Here is a 25,769-nt window from a genome sequence, read left to right as displayed (position 1 = left end):
ATATCAAGTTATTAATGTCGTGCTTTATTGTCATTTCTTTAATGTATAAATACAACATTTAATAAATTATCACAGCAGTAGGGAGATACAGCAGATATATTTTACAGTGCTCAGTAAAATACACATACACCACATGCGGGGGGGGGGGGCACACGCGCACACACACACGCACACAGGTGTTTGAGAGCATAATGAGCGGTAGGACTTCTACCAGCTCATACTCTGACTCCTTAATTCTACACAGGTTCATTACAGATGAGCCCTGCGGCTTTCTGAATCATCTCTAAGTCCAGCAGTAGCATCTCCCTGGCTCTGAAGAGGTTTAAGTGCTCATTTTATTGAGTGGGAACTGAACGTATTTTAAGACGACCCAAAAGCACTTACAGGCAAATTCTACTTTTAAATTAGAAGGATAAATAAATCAGCAACAAGACACCAAAGGAGCTCATTTACATCTAACATGGGATCTAAATTCAGTTTAAATGATTGGCTGCCATTGTGGGATTTCAGAAATTGTTTACGTTCCCCAAAGCACTGAATGGCGCTAAGATTTCTTTTGTGCGACCACCTGCTGCCCAGATGCATCAGGACCTTTGCTACCTGAATGAACCACTGATTGTATTATTCACATCAGACCACTCCACAATTAGCCACAAAAATCTCCTTCACTGCAGCCCATGGGAGTCTATTCTTTTTCTCTGGGACTGAGGCAGGACATAAACTACATTAGCCACTATACCCTCGGCATTGCCCGCTGTCATTTCTCTCTGGTTGTTTGGGGTTCATTGGTAAACCAGCGGGAGTACGGACAGATAACATAAGCAAAAAAAAAAAACATAGCACAAGCACACACATGTACGCTTCCGCACGCCACGCACGCACACATACACACACACACACACACACACACACACACACACACACACACACACACACACACACACACACACACACACACACACACACACACAGAGTGATGAGCTCATAGTTCCTCTCTGAGGGAAGCATCGATCGAGAGAGAGAAAGAGAGAGGTTTAGGTGTAAGAAATAAATAAACTGGTGCGCCAGATCGTTTGTAACTCGTATCCATCTGAAAAGCAGTCATCGGAAACTGTTTGAAAAAAAGGGCAGGCACTTTTCAACATCTGTCTATCACCATCTGTCACACGTTAGTCTTGCATAGCCAGACCTATCTCAATAGCGCTGAATCAGCGCTGGTGTTTAGTCTGGCCACACCGCTTATCATTCTGGGATACAGACACAATCATTTTGGCCCCGGATGCAGCATACTGTATGACGTAGTGGGAGAGTGCCGAAGAGGAAACAACAAGCCGCAGTCTAAAGAGAAAGTAGAGTTATTTAGCTTGTCCGTACCGACTCATGAAATACTGACGCTTGGTCAGTGGCTCTGAGCGTCAGATAGTGACGCAAACATCACCCTTTAGCGTCTCGTATGGGACGCACAGGGCATAGCGGTAGATCGGCCGCGGCGCTGGAAGATGACGCAGTATTAACAGCGACAACGGTAGCGAGGAGTACGAAAGACCTAAAATCTGTGTAAGTAGGTTTAGGGTGGAGGATGGGTTGAACTTTCACCCTGGAGAGAGCGGTTTGTGTCCCGTTCTTGTTCCGCGTGTCACTGAAACGCACATTCTGTAACCCCACCCACGATCTTTGCCTAACCCTAAGTGGTTTTACCACGCACGTTGACCCAGAGCGTCAAAAGTGACGCCAAGAGTCCCGACCAAGCGCGACGGAAAATGACCCCCAAAGGGATGTTTTTGGCTCTACAACTTTCTAATTGTGTGTTTACTCAGCAATGAAATGGGAGCTCAGTTTAACAAGGATGAAGCACAAGTAGAGTCCTTGATCGAACTTTTCTCTTCCAATCTGATTTCACACTTTTATATTGTGGTTACTTTAAATTGCACCGTGGGTACGTTTTGGTCCATTTACTGAATATCCTGTATACTGGTATGCTATGCCAGCATTTAAAAGAGCAACATTTTGCAGCTAAATCAATTCGTTTCAATGGAATCTCACTGTGAGCGAGTCCACAGGGGCGGAGAAAAAACGCGCAAATATTGGCTTTGACACAAAAATCACATTTCAGGTGTCTGCAAGGTTATTTTAATATTGTATAAAATTAAGGTTAACCAAAAAAAAAAATACTACATTATTTATTAAAGAACACTGTTATGTGATTTAAATATGCAAAAACACAGTCACAGTAACAGTTACATCTGATATTCCACTGAAGAATCTGTACAGCAGAAACATGGATACATCCTGGTCTGTGCACTGCCTGAGGTTAACACAGCAATGCAAGAGGTTGGAAGACAAAGCTTGAACAGTATGCTGCCATTGCCAACCTGAGGGCAAATACAAATGTAGGCATGTCCAGCTGAATGTGAAATGGGGCTTTCTAACTCACTGTGGATGAAGATTTCACCAGCCCATTGTTCCACAACTCATGTCTACTGCTGGCTGCTCTTAGGGCTTTCAGGCATAAAAATAGCGACACACATACACAAAAAAAACATTTAGGCAAGGGCCTAGAAAGTGTCTACAAGCAAACTGTCCTGCATTAAGTGGGGATGATTAATAATCATGATGGATTCAATTAATGAATTGTGCAAGGGCATGATTCTACTATGTAAAAGTGCAAATGTTCAAATGATGTAAACTGTATACTGCATTTAAAATAACCCCCACATTTAAGAATTAAGCACAGATGCTCTGCATGTCAGCGTGAAATATTTGATTGGGCTTCTATGCAAACTACAAATAAAATTGGTTTTCTACGCACAATTTAACCACTGACAGAGGTTTAAAGTGAAGTAAAGAAGGGAAATCATAGAAATCATTCATGTGGACTTATGTTGACATAATTTCAGGACAAACACTTTTGAGGTTTTATGTTTATTACAAGTCACTGCAGTGCAGTAAGATAATTTTACTTTCATATTATGTAATAAGTCAGAGGAGAAGATTATAAACCAAAAGAACCAAAAAATATCCAAGGCTCTTTGGTTGGATATGTTGGTAGTATTTGGCACGGGCAAGTAATGTAAGGTGACATGGGTGTGTTTGCATCTTCAGTGTGTGTGTGTGTGTGTTGAGGGCCTGTGTGTGGAAAGGGTAGACAGGTGCCTTCTGGGTAATTAACACAGATACTGACTCCACCACAACCCCCACATGGGCTGATGTTGTCTCACACACAACACATACATGTACACATTTACGCAACAAACACACACACACACACACACACACACACACACACACACACACACACACACACACACACACACACAAAATATATAAAATACTTCGTGGTTTGGGTTAAAATCATGGACATTTGTAACTTTACTTCACTTCCGGTTACCCATGTGACGCAGACACGTTTTCCTGGGTGAAAGTCCTGTGTTTGTTTGACCCATCCCCCACCCAAACTATCTCCTTATGCAGATGATGGCGTTCTTATACTTTGTCAACTTACTTCCTGTTTTGGCCCTGTCTTACTATGAGGGCGCCGCCACGGCAAAACAATTGCGGCTTGAACAAACGACTTATGGGGGCGTTTTTCGGGGTAGGACAGACAGTTCTAAAAAGGTGGCACAGATGTAGTCGGAAGAGACGATGACGTCATCCCCTTGTTAAAAGAACAACAACCGTGCAGCTTTGAGCAGAGGGTGAAGACGTTGTTCGAGTGTGGAGGGGAGAGTAGAATGAAGCAAATGCCCTGCTCATAAATAAATAAGGAAGTTCTCTACCTCTGTTTGCCAGAGAGCACTCACACCGGTAAAGCTGTAAACACAGACAAACAAAGCTCATATTCCATATGATGCTGTAAACTGTTGCTTATACAGAGAGAAGGGAGAAGCTGATGATATTGTCCTGGTATTATATGCATCAATTTGGCTTTAATGTCACAGCTTAAATTCTGTTCCAACACATTGCACACACATCTTTTCATTTCAACTAAGCTGTGCACTACATCAAACCTCAACCCTACAGCTGCTCTGGGATGGCTACTATCCAGCAGAAATGGAACTCGCTCAGCAGAAAGCAAAACATCGGGGCTTAAACAATAGTCACAGGGTTGACATCCTAGTTCCAGAGAACTATATGTACCCACCAGCACACAATCTTTCAAAGCTCACCTCTGGCTTATTAAGGCGGAGAGGTGGACAATAGGGATATTACACAGTGCAGACTTACAAAATGAATGCGGCTCCAGGGCCCTCTAAAATCAATCCTGTCTTTGAAGCATAGTCTGGGAATTGTCTGGTTGAGTCAGAGCACTACATGTACCTCTTCATATTCATATAGCTCTTCATTTAAAGTGATTTTATAGTGGACCTATGAATGCTGCAACATAAGAGCATGAAAAATCAATCAAAAAATACAACCAGAGGTGACATGCACAGGGATGGAAGAAAATTGCCAAAGAAATGGCAACTTCCTCGCTTTGAATTCAAATATTATACATTTAAGGCAAAGGGAAAGCAAGAAATTATACTCCTAACTTTGATCAAAAGACATTATATTACAAAGATACAAATTCAATTACAAACATTTTTCACTCTCCAAGGCCAAAAAACTAATGACATTATTAACGCTATTCCTTTGCAACATGGAAACACCCAATTCAATTGTGCTGTATGAACTCTTGCTGAGTAGTATTTAAAAAAATGATGAGCAACCATTGCTCAAAACATGACTGACGCTGCATATTTTAACAAGATTACTGCCAATGACTGCTTAAGTCAAATGACATCACAACATATAAAATACATATTTTTTCTAATTGTTTTCAAAATAATGTCTCTTATTCTTAAAGCCCAAATGTTTTTGTCATTATAGCATCTTTAAATTATTTTAATGAAATTACTTTTTGATTGTAGAAATAATTAAATAATTCTAGTAGAAATTGGCGCAATCAATCATTGAGGCTGTAGTCTCGCATTGCCAGACCTATCTCCACAGCACCGTGGAGTAAGGTCTGGCTACACCACAGATACATTCTGGAATTGGAGAAAAAAATGCTCTGGATTGTTTGCATTTCTTTGAACCAATCACAATTGTGTTGGCCAGCACATCTACACATAAGGGCTTTAAATTGGACCAACTGGGTTTTTAAAATCTGACCTAGTGAACTTAATTGCCATCAATTCAAAATGCAGTAAAATATAAGAGAAATGTGGTTTAAGAGTTTGACTGAAGAACAGTCATGTTTAATACATGGGATTACCTTTGGTCTCATTGTATTTTATATTCTGAGGAGTCCATTCTGAAAATCCCTTTCCTCCCACAGGTTTTGTAGTGTGAGGCTTTGCTGTATTGACGCTAAAGTGATGCTGTTTGGACTCTGTATGTTTTTCTTCGGCCAGTGGAGGACAGGACCAGATGAATGGACACTGTGTTATTAACTGGCCCTACTTGTTCAATAATTATGTTAAGCAGGGCGTCATGCTGTTTGATACAGAACTACAAAATGGGCAACATCAAACCAATGAATACGATTTCATAACTAAGTATATTATTATGACTAAACAAACTACATATGACTATGGTAAAATACAGAAAATAATATCACTTGAAATGATTTAATAAATAACTGAAACCTAAATTATCATTAATTAAATTATCATACTTATTTCTCTTTTTTTTTAAATATAATATTATTTCACTGACATGTTTCTCATGATAGTGTCACTGTTTCTTTTCCCCTGTCTTGTAGCCCGTAGCAGGCTAAGCTAGTGCTATGAAATAAAAAAACAAATGCTATTGTCAAAGTAATATAATAATGAGTTAAGTTTGACTTCATCTAATCATTTCACAATAATTGCTTAATCTTTTTCTCAGTATCCATGCATATGATGATTTAGTTCATAATGTCCTTACTGATTAAATACTGATTCTTTTGGAGCGCCACAGAGCACAGCTTAGTGCAACAAAGCAGCCAGACACAATGCAGTGCGCCGCATACATCAGAGCAGGGCTGTCATCAGGAAAACTAAATAAAACAAATAAGACAACGCAAGCAAAATAATGAAGAAGGCGCGCACATAAGCTATTTTGCACAAAGTATATACAAATGCAGTTTTTTGCTGATGACTTGGCGTTTACTTTGAATGTCTTCTTAGTAGGCGGGACTTAACCTTGTCAACAGTTTAATATCTCATGCACATAATAAAAACATCTTTCTGACGTAAACAGAGTCAACTGAACTTGACCCTGATAAAGACTAGTTAAACCACTTATTTATCAGTTTCACATTGGCCCTTCGTGTGACTAAGGCATAGATCTAAGGCAAAAGAGTGACAACTCAAAATTTAAATGTAAATCTAGTAAAGTCTAGTTCTTTGAGTAAGGCACTACTGCTAAGATTCCTGCAGCACACCAGCAAAAGAATTTTGAGTTTTGGTACAATTAAATGCCCAAGTAGGGCTGGGCGATAAATCGATTTTATCGATTAACTCAAATGTGTAGTTAACGTCGACTTGTTTAAATGAAAATCGGTTTTCTCATCATCATCTGCCGACGCTCCCCTCTGGGCTCGGAACTACGCCGAATGGGCTTAGCCATAAAGATACACAACATGGCAGTGACAAGGACTAACATTAGTTCTTTTCTTAACTAGTCGTTTCATTACTTACTTAAGTGTAATCTCCGCCGAAATGACCGGCAGCTCGCGGTGCTCTGTACCCGGTTCACAGTCGCCTATTCTCGGAAAACTGAACCACCAATTACCGCTGACCTGACGGAGCACCACGGGGAGCACCGGAGACGGTGTTGAGGAGCTCTGTTGTGGCTCAACACATCTACTAAACGCTGTTGATACGACCAAGCTGTGACGGCTCAAACAACTAGCAACCGCCGCTTTGTAGCACGGAGCTCCTCTTCAACGTTTTTACCGCTAGTTACTACGAAGGAGCTTGCTACAGTTATGCTACATTCACGAGACCATGGGATGTTAATGTATGTTACTCAGCAACAGGTGAAAATAGGGGCAAGGTAGCGCAACTAAAGTCAAAATGAATTAAACTTTTAGGCGAGGAACGAGAAGTGAATTATCTGTATCAGTGAAAACAGCTTTATCTCATGCATCCGTTTTTATTATTGTTATTATCATTATATAATTTTTTGAATATATAGCATACTTATATAAGTTTGTCATTCTTTCGGGGGGGGGGACGGGACGGGACACAAACCAATATATATTTCCACAAAATTGGCATGAATAATCATAATGGTATACATGCCCCATGTATATGCGTGCGTGCGTGTATGAGTCATAACAAAATAAAGTTAAAACTTGTTTTTAACAATTTCTTTGTCATCTGCAGAGTGATTTTAAGTAGGGGGTAAAAATCTATTTAAATCGTTGGATTTTCTTGTGATAAAACATCGGGGAATTTTTTTTTGGGAAATATCGCCCAGCCCTAGCACAAAGTTACTGGAATTTTTCATTGGTTCATCTTTAGGAGGAAGTAAAAAAAAGGCAAACGCATTAAAACAACTCTCAATGAACCAACCAACCGTTCAAAGAATCAATTAATTAACTAAGAGTCAAGTTGAACTAACAGCCAGCCTTACAGTAAAGCAGTATGATGACATCCCAAACACAGCCCATACCCCATATTTGCCTGGCTATCATTTGATGACTTCACTGATATGGGCCACATACCTATATGGTACAAACTGGTACCATATAGGTAAACACAGGTCAAACACTGGCTAACATTTAAGAGAATCATCAGTACAGGCCACACCCCCGCAGGTTATTTGCTATGATGACATCAGTGACAGCATCAAAGACAAACTGGATGTTGTTGGTGTCTGTAGCGCAGGTCACATGGGAGTAGACGTCTTTGCTGGGTGACTTGTTCTTGCTCTCGTACTGACCCTTAATGTAGTCTATTCCCTCCAGGTAAGTGTCTGGACCTAAGGAGAGAGGCACACACAGAGAGAGAGAGAGAGAGAGAGAGAGAGAGAGAGAGAGAGAGAGAGAGATGACATATAGTGGGAGTGAGCTGAAGGCTTAAAAGCTGTTGTCATCTGGACCTTTATATAATTTCCCGTATCAGCACTATTTTCTGAGATTTCATGAAAACATAACCTTTGACTTTCCAGCTCAGCACACATTCTGCTGAGGTGTACGGAGGGGCTGTGCTTACTGCTAGCCAAGCTTTAATAAATATGATACATGGACAACTTTTTCACAGAAAAAGGAAAGGTAATTTTGGACTGACAAATGAAATGTGATGGAAATGTTATGGCGTGGTATTGTTCGCCACGCGTCTTGTCAGTTTCTGAATATTGCCAATGTATCACAGACTTTATACAGCAACAGTACAAGACTGTAACAGATATTCGGTCCTAGAGCCAAAAGGATAGAAGCATTATTTATACTGTATACTGATTCATTTCTACTCTATGCCCTTTTAGTTCCACTCCATTATTAACTGTGAGAGTTAGTTCTGCTTGTAATGCAAGCATTTGGCATGCGGTGGATTTAATCAAGAGCTTTAATTTGCTATAACGTAGATGGAATGAGTCCGATCTCTGTGATTGGAGTCATTTCTGCTCCAAGTGTCACTAACATCTACTTGGCTCTCAGCCATTAGCAGAACTGTGGTGTGTCTGTCTGCTTCAGTGGCAACTTCATCAGAATAGGCAACAAAACTGGCCATGTAAAAGGATGAAGAGAAGAGAAGAAGAGGGGAGGAAGCAGGTTTGGAATCCTAATTCTCTCTTTCTCACAGTCTTGCTGTTTTGGTCTCCCTCCATCTTGCTTTCCCATAGTCTTGCTTTGTCTATTCCCTTCTCATTTTCTCACACTCTCTTGCTCTCTCTGGCTTTCTCACGTTCTGTTGTGTTCCCCTGTGTTGTCTTATCTCTCTTTTTCTCTTGTATGTAAGACACTCTAGCTCCTCTCCTCTGCACTCCTGATAACACACCTGATTTATTCGCTGTTTTTCTGTTACCTTCAATCTTCTATTTCCCATTCCGTCTATTTGTGCTCCTCTCAATTCATCCTTCTTCACACAACCTTGTATGCAGTGTAACTTTCATCAGAGCAATTGTACTTTTTCCATAATTATGCCGCCAAATTCACCTTATTTTTATGCAGAGAAATGTTCCCAAGATAAAGGCCGGGGTGGAGCCAAGATGCTGTAAAGTTAATATGTGCAGAGTGATTGATAGAGCCAGATTGATTTGATTCAATTCAGATTAGCGTTTCTGCACCTTGTGTCAACTGGTGAAAATTGACTCATTACAACGTGCGCACAAACGTTACTTTTAGCCACACATGAACATAGATGATAGCTGGCTACATTAGCTGTCTTGGGTCTCTGTTATGTGGCTAACACTAGCTAGCAGCCATCTGTAAGAAGCACAAACAGATTCATTAGCTTGACTTTTCGGCTCCATCTGTGCTGAAACTAATTAATTAATATTAATGTGCATGCCTGTGCTCTTCTCAGTTGAAGCAACTAGTACTGACAGTCCTAAGCCACAAAACCATTGATTGAAACTGTGAATTGTCCCCAATCTTGTTAATAGAATTGAGGATATCATTTTTGGCCTTGCTACCCAGCCCTAAATCCACATAATAATACAACTACAGGTGGTAAAAATACTATATTTGTACACTGTAACTCTTGACAAAGGTCCAGAGGGACAGAAATATTAGTTTTCTTTAATAAGTGGGGATGCTGCAGCAAGAGCAGTGTGCTAGACATGTCAATGTCATAAAATCTTTTGAAATCAGTGACTCAAGTGAAAGCACAGTGGACTATACTGACATGTTCACAGATTAAGGAGTTGGCTTTAGTGTTATCAATGTAGTCAATGACTCTTTGGCCAAAAACTTGGAAGTCTTAAAGTGAGGACTTTTCTGTCTTTCCATAATCAGCTCGTTTTTAAATGTTTGTGACTACTGGGTGGGGGGAGCTCTACCTCAGCATCCACAGTGCCTGCTAGTGTCCATACTATTATACAGTATATAGCATGAACTAAAGCAAAAAATATCACTGCCAGGTGTGTGGATATATACCAGTGTACTCAGGGAAGCAGACGGACAGTGGTGACTTGATGATCCTGCTTTCAAAGAGGTCCTTCTTGTTCAGGAAGAGGATGATGGAGGTGTCGTTAAACCACTTGTTGTTACAGATGGAATCAAACAGCTTCAGAGACTCGTGCATTCGGTTCTGTAGAAGAGAGATGAGCGAGGGTTAAATGGGCTTTAAAACACACTCGTTTGCATGATCATGGTACACAAATACACACACACACACACACACTTAATCAACCAGACAAGTATAAAAAATTTGTGTTCAGAAAAGTAGCCAAATCGAGAACACACACACTTCACACACACCACTGAAAAACAAAGAGGAGCCGATTAAATAAAAAGCAGAACAGAAGTACTGAAGAGTTCCTCTTGTCTACGGACACAGCATTTCCTGCTGTGTGTGTGTGTGTGTGTGTGTGTGTGTGTGTGTGTGTGTGTGTGTGTGTGAGAGAGAGAGAGTGTGTGTAGCAACACATCAGTTATAGGAGTTATTAGTAAGCTGGATGTTGCAGCTGAGTTAAACAAAGCCATGCACTTCTAGCTTTTAAGCTGTGAGCCACTGCCTACTCTAACTGTACTATGTAACAATGATTAAATGAAAGCTCAAAGGTACCCTGTGGAGTTTGTGACCATTAGGGGCACTGTAGAGCCATGCTTTAAAAAAAATTGTATTGAGCGTAGAAGGTATTCTGCAGCACGTGCTTGAGGACACAACCCTCTCACCGTGAGTAGAGGTTTATGTAATCTGTGAGTTATAAAGGCTGCAGTGTACCAATGAGGGAGGAGAATAAATGAAAACAGGTTGATGTAAACAAAGCGCATTTAAATTAGCTTTTATAAATTCTTACGAGGTAGAAAATTGAACATGTTTCTTAAGGCTGGATCCACACAATGCATTTTTGGTAAAAAACTTTAAATGTAAATGAAAAAAAAAAAAAAAAAAAGATTTACAATGAAAACTCCACAGGGTATATAAAGAATAAACGCTACGTTAAAAACAAGATTTAAGGCCTATCTGTACACTGTTAAATGAGCATCTGAAATAGAGCTAAAACAAAGCATGAAAACTAAATTTAAATACATTAAATATGAAATTCATTTTTGTATTATTTTACACAATAGTACTATTTTCCATCGTTAGGTACTTTCTCAGGATATTTTGGCTTTCTAGATTGAGTTGTTACAGGCTGAGTTGTTACGGCATTACTTTTTAATGCTAAAAAAACAACACTATCCTATCCATACTGCATATAAAATTGCTTATGAAAACATATGAGACTGATTCTTTTTAAGAATGAGATGAATTGAAAGCAGTTTCTTTCTGGTTATGATCCTGTATTGCCTAGTTTAGGACAGGACAGGGGGAAAAAAAGGTGACTGATGGGGCCAATCAACCAATCAGAATAGAGCCAACTAGAAATGTGGCATGTTACTGTAGATTCAGGCAATGTGGCCTCACATACAACAGATGAGAGAAGGTTTAAATAGTTGGTACAATAATTAATAATAAATAATGAAGTGATCAGACAGACAGACAGATAAATAGATATATAGACAGATAGTAATACAACATTTGACGAAGCTGTGCAAACACACACTGTAAGACGATTCAATTCCTTGTTTTCACAAACAGAAAGAGGCACTGCTTTCAACTCATGGTAGGTGTATTAACCTATCGAAAGGTTTCGTACCTGTCTGTGGGTGGAGCATCTGGGGAAGATCTGACTGCTGATTGGTTAGAGAGGACAGTCGATGGCGAGAGTGACAGGAGGAGTGGAAGGAGCCAGAGATGCTGCAGGACGGAGCTTAGAGCAGGAACAGAAAATGCAAGGGACCCGCTCACCCACCCACGTCCTACTTCTTTTATGACACCCCCTTTACTCCAAACACACACATACAGTACACACATACACACCCCTAGTGCTGAAAAGAAAGTATTTAGAGGCAGAGGGACAGGACTTCATCCAGACAGGGTTCACCTAGTTGTCACTGTAAAGTGTGTGTGTGTGTGTGTGTGTGTGGAAACAAGACAGGGAGAGGCAGAGAAAAACATAATGCAAGCAGTTCTTCAATAGAAAGAAGGGACTTACAAAGCAGCAGAAGTAGTATGTGTTGTACTGCGTGTGTGTGTTTCCATACAGCACTTGAATGTTTACAAAGATACATAGTGTTCAGTGAAAACCTTCAGCATGGGGCCAGTGAGGTAGACTTTTACTTCTGTATTGTCCTCTCAAAAGGACAACCCCGCAAACAAAACAGACAACCTGTTACCTGTGACCTCATTAACCAGGCAATACCATACCATATCATACAGGTACTGCAAATTACAGGGTACCAGCGGGTCTTTAAAAAAAAAGTTTAAAAAGCATTAAATTCAGTTTCCTCAATGCAAAGTTGTTCATTTAATTCACACAAGTATTGAATGTTTTCTCTTGCCGGCCATAGGCAGTAATGATAGTTAAACAATGTTTTTGTATCTGACTGCGGGCTGTTGGGAGACACCAACAAACTGAAAGTGAGGTTGTGCAGTGGATTGTGCATGCAGGAGGTGGTGTCGTCCCTTTTTTGTGGAGTCGGTCAGCCCCATCAGAAATGTAGCAAACACAGTGTCGCTACTGCTAGCTACAGGGCAAGTGTCAATTTCAGCAAAGACTTTAATAATAATAATCCATTTATCATTTTTCATTGGTTAGTACAACCATCCATTTTATGCGGCTAGTCCAGAGCATTTGAGCGGGGAGAATTTCCACTCCACGCTCACGGAACGGTTCGTTTCACTCCGCTTCCCCCGCGGGGGGCTCGGGGGCATGCTTCCAACTCATGGTGTGAGCGAGTCCCGGGGCGAAATTGGAGCAGAAGATAAGGCAACACTCCAACATTTTAAAAATCCGCTTGGTGCTAAATCCAAAATCCTCTTGCTCGCACTCCTCGCTCGCTCGCGCTCCGCTCACATGCTCCGTCCGGGTCCAGGTCACATTAACTCAGTTTTTCATATTATTAGTAATTATTGTTGTTGGGAAGTAGTGAAAAATGTGTTATTGTCCCTACTGGCTTTCCATTATACTTTAATACTTACCAACCACAAAACAAACCATTGTTACATGCATATGTAGACTATGGTTCCATGTAAAATCAAGCCTCTGAAGTAGGCTTAAGAAATAATAAGAACAATAATAATGAACATACAGTATGAATTGTATATGCATTATCTTACTCTGTAAGTGTCTGCTATACTAAGAATCTAAGATGTAAAAGGAGAAATCCACCATTAGATACTCTTAACCCCTGTCCAGACAGGATAAGTATTATGGGAAAAGGCTGGCTTTCTAATTCAATTCAGCATATTAGTGATTTTAATAACTTGCCCAAAAGGGATATATGTATTACTTTATCACTCCCTTATCAGCGAGGAGAGGGTGTTATCTCTCCTGTCCGATTGTAGAATGTATTTACTGCATACTTGTACTTTCTGAATCACATGCCATGAATGTGTGTGGTAGCAGAACTGACAAGTGGGTGTGGGCGCTCGCCGAAAAACATTTGGTTATTCGCCTGCTAATTAATACTCCCACGCTAATGTTTGCTTTTCAACAATAACGCGTCATGTTGACATGTTGATCTGGGATGTTTAATGCAGCCCTTTGACTTTTGTTTGATTGGTAATTTTTCTTTTTTGGGACACCCATTTCGCCACAAATTGCCTTGTATTCGCCTATTTGATCTTGTTTTTCAGCTGTGGGCTGTGTTGGTGAAAAGATAATAGGGGCCGCAATTTCATAGTAAAACATTAAATTGACTCAGCGCCGTAATTAAAAAAATTAAAACATATTACTGCTCTACAGTCTGATCTATTGAGGTATTGTCAGTGGAAAATTTGGTATTTTGTCTCTTTACAACGGATTTCTCCCTGGAAATAGTGAATTTAGAAATGGCTCTTTGATGTTTAGAGATGGAAATTAAGTTTTACTATTAATGTTGTACATAGCAGAGACGTGTTCAGCTGTCAGGCACGATAGCAGCTGCACTCAAAATATTACCATGAACTCATATCGCCTACATTTGGACAGATGTCTGCAAGAACAGAAAACACTGCACACCAACTAAATGGCCTCAGATATGTAACCCATACTAGAAGCTGCTTGTGAGTGTTTTATGATGGATATTTTCTCTCTGCATCTGACGTTCTTCTGCTGCTCCCAGCTCAGAGGGAGGGCTTGATGACATCTGCATAAATAGAGCAGCTACTGAGCACAATTTCCCAGCCTGGAATTCTCAGAGGATACACTTCAGGCTTTGTAAATAGCAGTGAGCACCGTGCATTCAAATCAGCTAATTTGTTTTTAGGTTGCACACATCGTCTGCACACGGCAGGGTGTGGCCTTTGTGTTAGGAGACAGTGAGCTGCTGCATTGTAACTGTGTTTAACCATTCCCAGAGCCTTGTTTTTTTTTTGAAACTCAGATTTTATTGATTTTTAGTATAAACAATAAAGAACCAAGAACACAGCACAGCGTCAGTGGGGTACATGTTGTTAGTATTAATACTCAAATGTCAGAGCCTTGTTTTAACCAAATATCAGATAAGTCTTTTGTTTTGCCACCCCACAGCCATTTAAAATACTCGCACAGTGACAGTTTTTCAATGTGAAAAAATGGTGGTAGTCCTGTAAAGGTTTTTATTTACCAATAATACATCTTTTTTTAACAAACAAACACTAACAAAAAAGTAATGTTTCTATTAACTATTGCTGTAGTCCAGTGTCGTCACTGTGAGTCTTGTATAGAGTCAAATTTTTTATGAATTTGATTCATTCTGAGTGATAGCTTTTTTGCAAACTACACCAATAATGTTCTATGCTCACCTAATATCATATTGAACTTCAGTGTCATTTTTGCATTTTTTTTTCTCAACTTCTTCCTACCCCTTTTGACCATGATCAATATTATTTGAGTTGCTTATTTATTGCATATGATCTCATTTGTTTTTCTTTTTTTAATTACTTCTACATTTTACTTTGTGTTCGTATTATTTACACGTTCAACATTTGTAGTATTCAACTCCAAATTTTAAAAGAGTAATGTAAAGTAAGTAACAGTAAAGTGAATACAGGCATCTTAAATAACTGTTATACCTGCTGTATATCTCAGAATCAGCCTTATTTGCCTTTAGAGCAACCATATACTGTATACGTTACTGTACATGTCCTTCCCATTATTTAAAACAGGTCATTTGCTTTTGTCAGCATGCAACTTGGTTTGCAGTGTCAACGCTGGGAAGAATGATTTGCATAGATAAAAATAACTCACATATACTCCTCTATGTCTCCGCTTGTATTTTTGCATCAAAACAAGTCCAACAAGTATTTTCAATGTGGCCTTCAATGTTATTCTGTTGATATATTTACATGACGGTGATCTCTGAGGATGGTGTACCAAACGGAGATCCAGAGGAAACACCCAAGGAATTCCATAGAAATTCACATTGTGTTCTGGTTGTACGGAAACAACCAGAACACTGATGCTTTTTGTACACCTGATATTCAGATGGATGCAAAATCAGAGCAAAAAAGGAAGCAGTTTGTTTGAAATGCAAATATAAACATTTAAAAAAATTTTTAGCAGCTCATCAAAGAGCACCACAGACATTTATCCTTCCCTGTCTCAAGCTTTTACACAGGCCGTGTGTTTAATGTCAGCTCAAACATCGTTTCTACATTTAGAACAAGCGCATACTCCATCTTTATACTAGCTGTTATGCAGTGATGCCACATAATGAGTTACTTGTAACGCGTTACTCTAATCTGACCACTTTTTTCAGTAACGAGTAATCTAACGCATTAATATTTCCAAACCAGTAATCAGATAAAATGTACGTATCCAAGTCACTGTGCGTTACTATTTTTGTCATTTTCCTTAGTAAAAATATATATTTTTGCTTTCTTCTTGCGTCTCGGGGAGTCACGTTTTCAGCATGAGGACAGGTCACATGTACCACGCAGCGACACAAACGTAAACAACAATGGAGGGAGGAGAGAGATGTGCGTTTTCTAGCTGGAAATACAGTCACTATTTTGAGTTTGTGTCAGCTAAAGACGGCAATATTAAGGTTCGTTGTACACTCTGTGTTGGTGGCAACAAAGTGCTATCTAGCTACAAAAACACTACGTCAACTGTGAAGAAACATTTGGAGTCGCAGCACTGCAGTCAAACTTACAGAGCAAGTCCCAGCAGGTGGTGCGAAGCAGAGAGCAGGAGTTCCCCCACCACCCAAACAGCAAAAGCTGGACTTCGGTGCAAAACCAGTAAGTGGGGGAGAGTTGAAGAAGTTTGTCGGGCAGTAGGCCTATGTTGTAGCGGAAATGCTGCCCTTAAACACGGTTGACTGGCTCTCTTTTGTGCCATAATAAACCAGATCCCTACTACTGGCAACGCCGAGCTGCCTCACAGTAAACCGGTTGTCATTTTTATGTTGAGGCTTTGGGGGAGTTTTCGGCAGTTGCTAAATGTAACTAATAAAGTAACTTGTAATCTAACTTCGTTACTTTTAAAATCAAGTAATCTGTAAAGTAACTAAATTACTTTTAAAATCAAGTAATCTGTAAAGTAACTAAGTTACTTTTTCAAAGTAACTGTGGCAACACTGCTGTTATGTAGGGGTGGGAAAAAAATCAATACAGCATAATATCGCAATATTTTCTGTGGCAATACTGTATCGATACAGGGACCTCAAGTATATTTTTTTGTTATATAAACTGCACATGAGAATTTAGCTTTTTGGGGGACTAGAATAATAAAATCAATAGTTTTTCAGTCCACTAGATGGTAGGGCATATAAACAGTATATTGCATATATATATCTATCATATATCCCGCTAATATTTAACTATTAGTTGACTTATGGGGAGTAATTGATGACAACTAAATTACACTATTTGTTAATGCCCTACTAGATGGTACAGTTGAGTTTTTTCCCCAAAATGTAATAATTTGAAGTTGGAAAAAAGGTCATCTATTGCAATATATTGCAATATGTTTGAAATCGCAATAATATTGTATTGTGATAATATCGTACTGTGACAAAATTGTATCAAGACAATATCGAACCATGACAACATAGTACCGTAATAATATCGTATCGTGACAATATCGTATCATGACAATATGGTACCGTGACAATATCGTCTCGTGAGAATATCGTCTCGTGAGAATATTGGATTGGCATAATATCGTATCGTGATATCGCATTGTGATAATACCGTATCGTGGTAATATCCTATCATGATAATATCCTATCATGATAATATCATAGCGTGATGATATCGTACTATGATATCGCATTGTGACAATACCTTACCGTAACAATACCGTACCGTGATAATTTTGTATCGTATCGTGATAATATCGTACCTGGTGATTCCTGTTATATAGCCTGTGTCAGAATGTTTTAGGGGACTATTACCAATGTCCACATCCTGAATGTATGAAATAACATTACCAACGCCATTTGATATAGTTTCCTTTACGTACAATATTTATAAATATTAGAATAATATTAAAATAAGGCCACAAAGTGAAAAAAAAAAAAAGCATCAGAGAGACAGGGATAGAGAGACATAGGGAGAGAGAATATACAAATGTGAAGCTCTGTTCTTATCAGACGTGTATAAAGTACTATAGACCCAGACTTGAGTAAAAGTACAAGTGCTCTATCAAAAAAGTCACTTGAGTTGAAGTGCTCTTTAAGCACCACACTTAAGTGGAAGTACTAAAGTATTCAACATTCTTAACATTCTTAAGTATTGCAAGTAGTTTATTTTAAAATGTACTCAAGTACTGAAAGTAAAAGTATTGTGTTATGTAGTTATTAAAGAAAGCAGTCAAAAGCTTGAATATCATATTGTTTATATTATTTCAAATGTTTAGCCTAAAGGACACTCACAATTCCTTTGGCTGTAGCAGCAGTACAAGGAGAGGAATGTACAACACCGCAGCACGTCATGAACTGTGGGTAGCTAGTTAACTAGTGCTTACTGATAGCTCAAGCTGGTGTGCCATTTGTGCACTTGATTCTACATGAATTTTCTTTCACTCCGACAAATGAAAACATGGACTCTAAGTAGGGCCAGGGGTGGTCTCCTTCCTCACCCTCACCGTCACAACCACTCAAAGTTGAAGGTGTTGAAGGTGGTGTTTCTGGTTCTTCCATCTCGAAACAAACTAACAAAGCTCAAGTGTTCTCAACGCAGGAAGGCAGCAGAGCAAAAGGCAGAACGGGAGCACGCGCGGTCTTCTTATAAGACAGCTTGATTGCTTGATTCGCTCAATGACAAGCCAGCGTCATCAAACCTGGTGCTCTGGCAGCGATAATGTGGGTTTGGAATGATTCGTAACATTTTTATAACAGTAACGAGTAACGATGCAGCATATAAAAAATGTATCGGAGTAAAAGTATTAAACAGTACATTTTCCAGTAGAGTATAGATGCAGCCTTTTAGTACTTAAGTACAGTAGTGAAGTAGTTCTACTTCGTTACTATACATCTCTGGTCCTTACCGTGGTCTCGTCCTCATGCAGCACCTGGTCGTATCCGCTGAGCGCCACACAGAAAATGATAGCAGTGACATCCTCAAAACAGTGGATCCATTTCTTCCTCTCTGACCTCTGACCTCCCACATCAAACAGCCTGATGGACAGAGAGACAGACATGAATACACACACACACACACACACACACACACACACACACACACACACACACACACGCACGCACTCACAAACACACCCATGGGACTTTAAAATATCACCTTACTTACCCGTGCCAAATAATATCACTATATCCAACCAAAGAGCCTTGGATGTTGAACTGTGTGTCTTCTGAGTCAGTTGTGATGACTTTGTACTGTAGGTCCATTCACAAACTACTATTTTTTCAATTTTTTTGCAATGATCTGATATCGTCTACAGCTGACTTATTGTTCCTATACCCAAGTGTATGCTCCATACGTCTCAGAGGTTTTTTCACTTTAATTTTTCTGGGCATGAAAATCTATCGCAAAGTATCGCAATGGGGACATGGGATTTCACAAATTCTGGCAGCTTTCATCTTATTGTAAATGTGATAATTGGAAAAGCATTGTTGATGTGCGGTCTCATTGTAGACAGGGTAAACCCAGCCCGATCTGCCAGCGATTTGATTTCGCCCTGCAGCTCAGGCTGGAAACCTGTAAATTTTTCTATCCTGCTTCCGTTCCAAATCTGCGGGGACCAATCACAAACTGGCTTATCCACCTATTGGCGGGTTTAACAACATGATGATAGAGAAGCGACGGCAAGCAGCTTTTTGTTTACATTCAACATGGCGGCCACCGAAGCGCAGCAACCCGTTGATGCCGCTGTCGCTGCGGTTTTAAAAGATTTCAAAGGCAAGTTTTCTCTGAAAACGGAACAGAAACTTGCCCTGGAACAATTCCTACAAAAGAAGGATGTGTTTGCCTTACTACCGACTGGCATTGGTAAAAGCCTAAATTACCAGCTAGCCCCGCTGGTGACCAAAAGAATGGAGCTCAGCTCAAACCCCGTTGTTGCGGTCGTGTCACTGTTGGCCGTGCTCATGGAGGACCAGTATGTCACCCGGATCGTTGGTCTGATTGGTTGAAGGACTATCCAATTGCGTACAGAGTCATTTCAACATTGCCCGTTGATCACTCCTCTTGTGCAGAGCAGACTCTCCAGACTAATCTCATTGGGCATGTACTCAGTAATTCCTTGAATGTAAGAGTGTGTGACTACTGGCCATATGAGATGTTTTTGCTTTAGCCGTCTAAAGGCGCCTTTAAACTGCAATTTTGGGATTTCTGAGACGAAACTTGACAACTCGGAGAAAAACGTTGTCAAATCTTTGGTCGTCAATCAAAACAGGGGTCCTAGATCACCTACTGATGGCCGATTTGGAGCTTTGGCTACCAAAGACAGCCTGTGGCTATCTCCTGACAGTGTCGGTGTTTATCAGTGTTGCATAGTCTAAAGCATGGGTCGACAATTAAAAAAGTGCAATTAAAAAATGTTCTTGCTACATAGTGTGCCATATCAGCATTCAGCCTGCCACCGTTGTTATTTTTTTTTCTCCTTTGCGCTGTATTCTGTAAAGTAGGCAACAAGTACTAGCCAATCAGAGTAGGGCAGGTCTTGGCGGAATACAGATGAGGAAAAAGTCAATCAACTTCCGTAAATAACGTAATTTGGCATGCTGATTGGAACATTTCCAAAAAACTCTCTTGCACATATATTGCTAGAGTGCCATTGGTTGAGCTAACGTATGCCAGTTGCTGACTCCTGGTCTAAAGGTTATTTGGGCCAATTTCGAACATTAACAACGATTCTCCAGTCTTTCCTCTGCAATTATGCTGGCTTGATCAGACAATATGGCCATTTTTAATGTATGGGGATGTACAGATAGGAGGTGCTGGCTTACTACAGATATTTAGTTGTATAGTCCATAGACAGGGAACAGTGGAAACACCAAGTCAGTGTCTTGCCACGTCACACCACGACCTGTGACCTTCTGAGGAAAACGGTGAAGCTGAAACGATCAAGCAACGAAACACTAGACTATGAACTGTATATCTGAGACCAGATGAACCTTTTTTCCATCTAAGAAAGTAATTCGCCTCATGTCTTCGTAAGCTTGGGATGACCACTCTCATGTATAAGTTGTATTTTTGTGGTTTGTAGAGTACACTAGACAAACCACTAGCAGAGAGGAGTGAATCTAAAGTGAAGTGAACCCAGAAACAGATCCACATGTGATGGGTATAATGGTAGGTAGGTTGATGGGTTACACCCAGTACAGGAACACTGCAATCTCCCACACACTGCCTGACTGCCAGTAATAGCAATTGAGCTGACAATATTTAGGCTTCTCAACAAAACATACCCGGCACACCGCCTACTCAACTGCAAGAGTAACAGCATCATTCAGCAGAACGAACATTTCTCTGCATGTTTAAATGGAGTGTGTGTGCCTTTGTATCCGAACACACAATAAAAAAACAGTGTGCGCATAGGAGAGAGATTGGGACAGGAAGTGAAACAAACATCAGCTGAAGTGGGATAGCGCATCCATCCAGAAAAATAATTGGTGTCTACAGTTTATTAATCTCCGCACTCTGTGTGCCTATCAAAACTTTTATGTGTGTGTGTGTGTGTGTGTGTACATGCGTAAAGAGGGGCAGAAATATGGTAATTAAATAAGAGGTCAGAAAAAGCCTCCTCCCCTCTTTTCTCTTGCTTTTCTCTTCCATCTCCTCCTCCCATCCCTCCTCTCTGTCATCATTCCCACAGCTCCGGTATTGCTCTAATTTAATCAGATCTCATTAAAATGACAGACAATCATAAATATAGGCACTTGTTTAAAGCATTTCATCTTATTAATTACAGACTGGAGTTCCTGCGTGGATTAAGAGGAGCAGCCAGAGAGTACTGGTGTAAAAGAAATGTCTACGTCATGAGTTAATACTGACCTGAAGTGGAGGTTTTTGAAGGTAAAGTGTGTCTCGACGATGCCCGTGGTCTTCACTCTGGTCCTCAGGATGTCCTGCTCCGTCGGCTGGTAGTCTGCCGCACCGATCCGATCTAGGCTGTCTAGGTAGCTGCGCACACACAACGACACACACAGATCGAAAATCAGCAGCGGTCTACTTACTACTTTTAGTTTAGCTAGCGTAAAAACAAGACACATTTGGTCAAAGTTTACACTCCAGAAACCCCAGCCATTGCTAGCTAAGACAGAGCTGCGTTTGACAAATTCATTGGTTGGTCCTCATCCTAAAAGCAGTTTTTTCTTATAACATTAAAAGTGAAAACATACTATTAGGAAATAAGCTTAATAGTGTTATGTTAGAACTTAAACTTAAATAGCTATTATACACACTAAGTGTAAACGGAAAGTTTGTCAGGCGTAGCAGCAGTAACTGAGCAGTAACTGTATGTTATGGCTCAGGTGGGTGAAACGGTAGAGTAAGCATTACATAACAAGCAGTATGTGACAGCCACCCACTGAATTACTGTCATCAATAATGAGAGTAAATGTGCTACTCTACTGAATGCGGCAGGGTCATTTTCTATACACTTCACGCTCCCCCTGTGGGAAGGTCAGTGGACAGATCAATACTGTCACAACAGGTGTATAATCATTCAATTGAAGTTGCTTTTTTCATTTGGTTCAGTTTGCGGTCAGACTGCACTTTGTCGCACCAAATATTTTTAACATTTGTCACATGGTTGAAACGGTCACTGGTCTATTGGACCGAATATCCGAGTGACACTCGCAAACACTTCCTGGTCTCAGAAATAAGGGAGCAACACCACATTTATAACGCCTTGGTTTCTGGTTTTGCTTCAGCATTTCCAATATTTTAGAAGAAGGCGAACAATCTGAGCAGCTGACGAGACAGCGAGTGAAGGAGAGAGATGATGATGATGTGTTGTCACCAGGGTTGGGCATCGAGAACCGATTCCTACTTGGAATCGTTTCAAAAATTACGATTCCATCGGAATCGTTTCTTTGTTGGAATCGTTTGGAGGATTTGGTTTCAATTCTGATCACGGGTTCCAAATTTAACATGCGCAAGTTTTGGTTTCCGTAGCGGCCAGGCGCTTGTTGTGTTGCAGCCATGGAGCAAGCGCTGCTCTAGTGTGGCTTTATTTTACATTGAAAAAGCCCTGTCAAACTGCAACCCACCATTGAATCAAAATAAAACTTTTGTCTTATTTGTGAAATAAGCATGTGACCCGTTTCAACTCCACCACTCAAAGAATCGGAATCGAGAATCGATAAGAACCAGAATCGCAAGGAAGAATCAAAATTGGAATCAGAATTGTTAATATCCAAACGATGCCCAACCCTAGTTGTCACACAGACGGCGAGCAATGTGTGCTCATAATAGGTTATGGATTTGAAAGTTATCATCCCTTTAATCATACATGAGTCTGTAAATTGGGTGTAAAGTTGAAATTGCAGGCTAGAAAATGCACAATGTTTTTTTGGTTCACTTCCCTCCTAGTGAACCGAACTCTAGTGCACTTAGAAGCCAACCGAGACCCCCGCTCCCAAGCGGAGCAGAGTTCGGTTGTTTGGTCCGCACCAGAGTTTGAATGAGCTTTTACACCAGTGTTTCTCAAATAGGGGTACGCCTACCTCTAGGGGTACTTTGGAGTACTGCAGGGGGTACGTCATTTCTTTTTAAAGGTTAATTTAAATAATATCAGTCATGCATAATTCCTAAAATAATTATACACTATAATAATGAATGCATTTAGTGATTCTAAACTGATTGAAACTTTTAAAGTTGTCACAATTTGAAATCTAGCATTTGAGTGTTTTTCTGTTATAATATTGTTGTTCAGTAAATCAGACTCAGACGGCAGAGCTCTGCATTGTGCCTCTTTATATACTGTAGCTAGGCTTTTTTTCTACCCAAAACGGTTTTGTATTGGTCAGGGGGTACTTAAATGAACTGAAATAAATATTTCAAAAGGGGGTACATTATTAAAAAAAGGTTGAGAACCACTGTTTTACACCACCCCCAAACCAACCGGAATATGCCATTAAATGCTCCAGGGTTCGGTTAAAACGGACTAACTGCTCAGGTGGGAAAGCAATTTAAGTTACCATGTTGAATAGCCACTAGGTAACAAGTGAGAAAGGGAAGTGGGTGGGCCAGATGACTCTGTTCAGTTATGTAATAGAATATCCCTGGAAGTGGACCTTTATTTTTTAATGTAGAAGTATAATTTGAATAATGCACAGCCCTGGGAGGGCAGCTTCCTGGCTGAGGGATACTACCATTAAGCAGGAATAGGGGAGAGAGAGGGAAGAAAGGGAGCAGTTACTTACTTATTCACTTTTTCAGCATGGACACTGATAATATTTTATTCTGATTGGCTGGCAGATGTCTGTTATGCTCTTTTAATGCCATTTTCTTTCCTCATACTGACCTACAGCTGTGTAATGCCCACAATGGAGGGTATTAGTTCTTACATATTTCCTTCTGAAAACCCCCTTCACTTCTATAACCAAGTGCAGCTGAGACATAATTTACCACAGACCAACCATTCAGACATTACTGATATTCCAACAGAGATGGGCTGGCCGGAAGTCACACAGAGAGACAGAAGAGCGGGAGATGTGAGCAGAAAATATACCCACATCATGTATCCATGCATCCATTAGTGTTACGGGTGTAAAGCTTTTATTTATAGATTGGTGAGAGTGTTGTTTCAGAGCTTTTAAATGGATGCTGAGTTACTTCGAAGAGAATGAGAAAAAATATATAAAGGCTAGAGAGGGGAGGAGATAACAAGAAGTGGTTGGCACACACACACACACACACACACACACACACACACACACACACACACACACACACACACACACACACACACACACACACACACACACACACACACACACACACACACACACACACACACACACACACACACACACAGTATACAGTCAGTACACGCTGCTTCAGTGATTAGAACTATTGATTATACAGAAAGGAATATGCGTAAGAGCTTGGGGTGTGGAGAGAAATTGGAGAGCTGAAAGGGGGGAGACAAAGACAATGTGAGAGTAAGAAAGGAGTTTTTTTAACAGGGCCACAATGAGGCAAAGTGATCTGCTGGATCTTGATTTATTTTTTAATTGGGAAACATTTAGTACAACTCAATAATGTATTAATAACTGTATTAATAGAAAAAAATAGTGATTACGGATCTGATAACATTACAAAGATAATCAAACACTATATATATATATATATGTATATATATATATATATATATATATATATATATATATATAAAAAACGTGCACTTAATCACAAATGTCTCCCAAAGTGGATTTTATGGTGTAGAATTTCTAGAAACAGGAACATAAGAACTGCTCTTTACCAGATGGTGGCTGTATTTGTGTTGCCTTCTTGGTGAACGAAATATTTTGCAATTTTTAGCCAATTTAGCCATTATGTTTTAGTGTGGTTAGAAAACTCTTCAGACACTACTTGAAAACTGTAGTGTGGATACAAATCATTTTCAAACACACAGCATTTTCAGACTTTTCCGCCTCAGTGGGGACATAGTCCAAGGTTTTTAAGATGGTGGTTGTATTGGTCCGTATGCAACAGAATCGGAAATTTAAAAGGGATGTAATGGTCTCCACATGGCTCTCACAGACCGTTTCCCAATGCGTGAAATTCCGACATGCATGCACAGCTGGATCGGCTATGAAAACCAAGAACAGAGGAGTTTCGGATTCCACCACACGCAGAGGGATTGGGACTTTATTCTCTGCTCTGATCGCCATTACTCTACTATATCTTCATATACAGCAAATATTTGCTTGCTGATGTATTAAAGTTCTGAATGTCAAGTACAGCCCCTTCAAAAACATAGACAGTGATGACCAAGACTGGAAAGGAAGAGCACAGTGGGTCGCCGAGTCGGTCACATATGTACTGCACGAGGCAAAAAATGTGAGCAGAAAAAAACAAAAGACATTTCAATATGTCGTGTGAGGCTCTGGGAAATTATAAGTGACATTTTCCACTACTTTATGTGTCACAGACAAAGTGATTAACTGGCGTATCAGTAATCAGCAGACTAATTGATAATGATAATAA

General features: G+C 40.0%; 1 protein-coding gene across 2 annotated transcripts in view; it reads right to left on the bottom strand.

The window, feature by feature from the left end:
• LOC120563677 (guanine nucleotide-binding protein G(o) subunit alpha) overlaps positions 1-25,769 on the bottom strand; it is a 142,850-nt gene that overhangs the window by 7,139 nt on the left and 109,942 nt on the right. The window contains exons 5-8 of one of the 2 annotated variants that reach the window (XM_039808030.1): positions 21,606-21,734; positions 18,640-18,769; positions 10,070-10,223; positions 7,077-7,953 (exon numbers count right to left, since the gene is read on the bottom strand). In XM_039808030.1, coding sequence (XP_039663964.1) covers positions 7,766-7,953; positions 10,070-10,223; positions 18,640-18,769; positions 21,606-21,734 — 601 coding nt within the window. In that variant the 3' untranslated portion in view covers positions 7,077-7,765. Of the gene's footprint in view, positions 1-7,076; positions 7,954-10,069; positions 10,224-18,639; positions 18,770-21,605; positions 21,735-25,769 lie in introns of those variants that run through there. The other variant, XM_039808029.1, reaches the window with a different exon arrangement.

Source organism: Perca fluviatilis, chromosome 8 (assembly GCF_010015445.1).
Source record: "Perca fluviatilis chromosome 8, GENO_Pfluv_1.0, whole genome shotgun sequence".
NCBI classification, from domain to species: Eukaryota; Metazoa; Chordata; class Actinopteri; order Perciformes; family Percidae; genus Perca; species Perca fluviatilis.
The sequence above is the reverse complement of the archived record's forward strand: the minus strand, read 5'-3'. Positions and strand labels throughout refer to the sequence as shown.